Here is a 5,299-nt window from a genome sequence, read left to right as displayed (position 1 = left end):
TTATACCGTGTCCCCCTCCATGATTCTCTGATTTGGTGTTTTTTTTACAACGATATAACCTTTTATAAAAAAAATAGTATTCCTTGTGTCTCAACATAGATTTCTTAACCCTAAAAAGTAGGTTTCTCAGATTTATCAAAATATGGATGTAGCTGAACTAGAACATTCCCTCTAAAAATAATTACTTTTTTCAAAACAATAAAATTACTCTACCACCACTTAATTTAGGTGTAGTGTAGTTTGCGTCAAAAAAATTTAGCTTCCGCTAAAAGTTCCCACCAAAAAAATAGCCTATATTTAACCCTCCCGCTAAATACATTCGTAAAAGATTATTACCCTGATTATTATTCTAAACCGCGTCTTACTGATGATTGGATCTGAGCTCTCCTCCGACGGCGTCATGACGGCGTCAACACAGCGAACCACGTCGGAGTCAACCGCAGGGGGAATGTCTCAGGTTGTTCTTTCCCCCGAGCTCCTCCCATTATAGAACAGAAATCCAATCACCTCTGTCTCCGCCTCAACCACCAGAGGTTCCCATTATAGAACAGAAATCCAATCACCATTATAGGGCGGATGTATCTTTGTCTCCGCCTCCACCACCAGCGACAGCCAGCACGTGCGGTTCCCGACGTAGGCCCAGCCGAGGTACATCCGCACGACGGCGAGTGTGACGGCGAGGATGCCGGAGCCGGTGGCCCCGAGCACGAGGTGCAGGGCGTCGCCGCCGGCGCCCCCGCGGCCGCCGAAAGCCGCGACGGGGAGGCCGACGAAGAGCGCGAAGGCGGCCCCCGTGAAGGCGAGGCGGGAGCAGTAGAGCACCAGGTCCCCCGCCGCCCAGGAGAAGGGCAGTGACGCGGCCAGCGCCTCGTACTCGTTCTCGGGCCGCTGCTCCGGGGGCACCGGGCACCAGTCCGTACCCGCTGAGCTGCCGTTCCGTGACGACGGCACCGCCTGCGCCTTCGTCGTCGCGAGGCGCCTCCGCGGCCAGCGCCGGGGCCCGGCGAGGCTCGGGGCGGGGTTCGGGAGGAGCGGGAGGAGGCGGGGGGCGTGGAGGGAGGGCGAGGCTCGGGACGGGGTTCGGAGGAGCGGGAGGAGGCGGGGGGCGTGGAGGGAGGGCGAGGCGGCCATGGGGAAGGAGGGGAGATGCAGTGCAGGTTTCCTCTGTTTTTTCCTGTGCTACTTGGACCTGTTGACAGAGGCTGCTTTCCTCTGTTTTTTCCTGTGCTACATCTGACGTGATTTGTTATAGACTATCTCCAATATAGCAATAGCAGGATTGTGGTGCTTCATGCTTTAATTACTAGCAAATCGATGAACCTATTTATATTTGTTTCCCAGCTGGAGCAGGAGGTCGATAAACCTATTTATATACTAGCAAATGGTACATCCTTCGCATGTGAGAATGTAATCAATTTTGCTAACTGATGATTGTAGTACGTCTTAATCAGGCGGACGTAGCGTCAATGTGGATTGCTCTATAGATTACGCAAGCTAGCATCTAGGATCAAAAGAAGACCATCATCGATATTTTTTCGATCATTTTTTATGCCTACTTTAAGTTTTGTGTTTCTTTCGATATTTTTTCAAATTATGATATTGCTTACAGAATGACACAATGATGAATTCAACACAAGATCCTGCTGGTAGGAGATCGAGTACAATACAACGACAACTTGGTAATAACATTTATATTCACTTCAATTTATGCCATATCAGAGTAGGTAATTAACATTTTGGATTAACATGCAGTTAGGGATGCGTCAGGTAATGTTCACACTTCAGAGGAAAGAGATGATGCACATGACTCCTTTCTGCAAGGTACACGACATCCTTAATTCTTAATCACTTATCTGAATGGTGCACATTGATAATGCTAAGTCCCTTATTTTTTTTTTTTGTGTTCAGTGAAGAAAGGATATGTTCTGCTAAGAAGGATGGAAAGTATAACAACTTATAAAAACCAACATGGACAGCGGAGATCCGGTGAAATTTTTATGGCATTTAAGCTATCTGTAACATTTGCTACAATGCCGAAAATCCTGGATTGCTTAATCTTGAAAAATATTAAACATTATACAGGAACTCAAGACCAATCTGACACTCCAGTGTCTGCTAATGACATGTGTGCACTAGAAGAATGGCCATCCCATGCTCGCCGCAACCGTGCGCAACTACAGGATGGTACTTGCTTTAGTTTATATTTGTGTCATCATTTCTTACAATCTACTACCCAGTAATACAATAGTTCTTGTATGATGTGGGATGTAGAAGCTGGTGGACAGAAGAAGAAAGGGCGAGGTGTTCTAAAAGGTTTTAAAGCATCTAAGAAGCGTTTTGCCAATGGATCTGCAAAGCTAAATATTGCATTCTCTGAAAAATTGGGTGGTACAGTAGGAATGAACTATCGTTCATTCAAGGATGACGTGGTAGTCATAATGAAAAGAAAGTTACCACTCATTGGAGTAAGGAGGTGGTCGGACATTAACCCTACCATACATCGACTCATTGTTGCAGATATGATAGTGCGTACAATCTTTTTCATATGTGTTATCTTACTTTACTATCTATAATGTAGTGCTTATGTATGTTCATTTGTTGTATGCTTTACAGGATAGATGGGATCTGGAAGATACACCTGACACAGAAGAAAAGGTACTCACAATTGCGAAAGAGCAGTACAGAGGCTGGCAATCAACTCTAAGCTCCACTTACAAGGCATACAAAACAGATGCAGCTAGATTGGCTAATCTACCGGAAGATTTACAACCAGAAGAATGAGAATGGATGATTGAGTACTTTGGCACTGATTTAAAATTCCAGGTTATCTCTAAGAACACAATTTGTCTACTATGTGTTAAGATGAAATGGCTTGTTTGACTCGTTATATTTGGTTTTCATGAATTGATAGGAACGCAGCCAAAAGAACACCGATAACCGTAAGAAACAAAAGATAAAACACATAATTGGATCAAAATCTTACTCGCAAGTAAGTTTTGAGAAGGTATGAGTCTAACTAATTATTTATGCCTCGTTGCTAAACATGGTTTCATGTTTCAATCTTCTCATTGTTATATAACTTGCAGAGAAACCCGGAAACTGGAGAAGAGCCAGATTGTATTACTCTGTGGGAACTCACCCACACGAAGAATGGAACATGGTCTAACACAGAGTCACTGGATGTTTATGTGAGTACACTGACTTTTGATATTCTATAGTTATTCAATGATGTGCATTCGACATGCTTCATCATCAGCTGGGGTTATTCATGCATTGGACCGTGTTGTTCTTGTTTCATCTTTTACAATGTTAAAATAATGCCATATTTATAACTGTTCTTTCCATTTTCAGGACAAAGCATGTGAAGAGGTTAAAAACAAAGAGATTGAAACTCAAGGTCCACTTTCAGATGAGCAAAGACACAATATTTTCCAGACCACTTACAAAGGCACTCTGCAATGCAAGTCATCGCAGCCTCGTGGGTACGGATACATGGCCAAACCATCAACTGGTTCTGAAAGGATTCGTATCCAGATTAAAGAGCAAGCTCGTGCTACAGCAGCCTTCCAGCAGCGAAACTCTGAGCTCAGCCACCAGATCAATGATTTACAAGATCAACTACAAGCGGAGCGTGCAAACACACAAGAGATTATTAACTTGGAGCGCGCTGAGAGAGAACAACTTGAGGGGAAGTTAAAAGAAGAGCGTGCTGAAAGGGAAAGATTGTTGGAAGCGGAGCGAAAACATCAAGATTGAAATTTGAAAAAAAACATGATGGCAAAGTTTGCAGAATTCAGCAAACAGATGGGAACCCAACAGGTGATTACATGCATATGCTTCAAACCTCTTAAGATGTATGTTGGTTACTTGCATTGTTAAAAGTGCACTTCTATATACAGGTGTTTACGAACAGGATTGACAAAGAAAATAGTAATCCAAACTTCCAAAAAACTCTTTTACAGAGACCTAGTCCTAATAAGGCTGCAGGTGCAAGGCCTACTGTTATTTCTTCAAATGCGCTCATACATGCTTCAACAAGAAATTCTCGAATGTTTAAAGCAATTGTAAGTCACAACTTTGCTTTCTCTTCATTTTCACCTACAACGTTATCTATCTATTATATTATTAAGACAATAGAAAAGGAACGGTGAAGATTGAACAATGAAAGCCATAGATATTTTAATGATGGATATTAATTAGGATACCTACTTTAAAAATTACCTTTTAAAGCCCGCATGATGGTACTGATATGTATGGGTGCATGCATATATTCTTTTGGACATGCACGTTTGTCGCCTTTTTTTGTACAATGAAAATTTGCAATCAGGTTTGTGTATAAGAGAAGGACACGTGTAAACTATAAACTAGGGATGCTCAGTTTTCTTTTTTAGGGGGACAAGGGACGTTGCAGTTTTTTTTAAAAGGGTTTGTTTTCCGAAGGGATTGATGTGTAGCTGGTTCCGATTGGAATTCCAATACTAGGAAAGAAAAGAATAACATAGCTGGCCATGTTAGCTGGGACAACAAGCCCAAAAATATTTGTGTGAAGACTATTGGCCCAGCTTTTTTCCCATCAAGAATATCAGTCCATCAGATTGCATAAGAAAAAAATAATTACCATCAGATTCAAAAGCATGTGGAGATTCAAAGCTATAAAGGTTTGCAACTCCATACATGATTTCCATCATTCAAAGCTATACAGGTTTACTTTCCTGTATTAACATGTCTTAGCAAGTATTCTGGGTAAATGTGAAATGTGAGCATTCACAATATCCCCATGCAGCATATCAGTGATCACTTTCTAGCTAGGTTGTTCTAAAAAAAGTTAATGTAAAATCATGGTATGCCATTCGGTAAAGATAAGAATTATACATACTGTTGGAATTATGCCCTACAGGCAATAATAAATGTATAGTTGTTATTATAATTCCTATATCAAGCTAATAGTTTATTATCCATGCTATAATTGTATTGAATGAAGACTCATTTACATGTGTGGATACATAGACAAAACACCGTCCCTAGCATGCCTCTAGTTGGCTAGCCAGTTGATCAATGATAGTCAGTGTCTTCTGATTATGAACAAGGTGTTGTTGCTTGATAACTGGATCACGTCATTGGGAGAATCACGTGATGGACTAGACCCAAACTAATAGACGTAGCATGTTGATCGTGTCATTTTGTTGCTACTGTTTTCTGCGTGTCAAGTATTTGTTCCTATGACCATGAGATCATATAACTCACTGACACCGGAGGAATGCTTTGTGTGTATCAGACGTCGCAACGTAACTGGGTGACT

At 41.8% G+C, this 5,299-nt stretch overlaps 2 protein-coding genes across 2 annotated transcripts; one reads left to right on the top strand and one right to left on the bottom strand.

The window, feature by feature from the left end:
* Positions 1-540: 540 nt before the first annotated feature.
* LOC123442273 (protein CONSERVED IN THE GREEN LINEAGE AND DIATOMS 27, chloroplastic-like) lies at positions 541-1,131 on the bottom strand. The gene has a single exon (XM_045118303.1). The coding sequence runs from the start codon at positions 1,129-1,131 to the stop codon at positions 541-543; it is 591 nt and encodes a 196-aa protein (XP_044974238.1).
* Positions 1,132-2,030: 899 nt separating this feature from the next.
* LOC123442272 lies at positions 2,031-2,887 on the top strand. The gene is made up of 3 exons (XM_045118302.1): positions 2,031-2,184; positions 2,272-2,525; positions 2,614-2,887. Exons 1-3 carry the CDS (start codon positions 2,031-2,033, stop codon positions 2,779-2,781), a joined length of 576 nt encoding a protein of 191 aa, XP_044974237.1. The 3' UTR covers positions 2,782-2,887.
* The last annotated feature ends 2,412 nt before the right edge of the window (positions 2,888-5,299 follow it).

The sequence above is a fragment of the Hordeum vulgare genome, chromosome 3H (assembly GCF_904849725.1).
Source record: "Hordeum vulgare subsp. vulgare chromosome 3H, MorexV3_pseudomolecules_assembly, whole genome shotgun sequence".
NCBI classification, from domain to species: Eukaryota; Viridiplantae; Streptophyta; class Magnoliopsida; order Poales; family Poaceae; genus Hordeum; species Hordeum vulgare.
This window is presented reverse-complemented; position numbering and strand designations above follow the sequence as displayed.

Excerpts from the sequence above, each read along its gene's own strand:
- LOC123442273 (XM_045118303.1), bottom strand. The coding sequence starts at position 1,131 with ATGGCCGCCTCGCCCTCCCTCCACGCCCCCCGCCTCCTCCCGCTCCTC.
- LOC123442272 (XM_045118302.1), top strand. The coding sequence starts at position 2,031 with ATGCCGAAAATCCTGGATTGCTTAATCTTGAAAAATATTAAACATTAT. Across the intron at positions 2,185-2,271 it reads CCGTGCGCAACTACAGGATG|AAGCTGGTGGACAGAAGAAG; the intron begins GTACTTGCTTTA and ends TGTGGGATGTAG. Across the intron at positions 2,526-2,613 it reads TCATTGTTGCAGATATGATA|GATAGATGGGATCTGGAAGA; the intron begins GTGCGTACAATC and ends TATGCTTTACAG.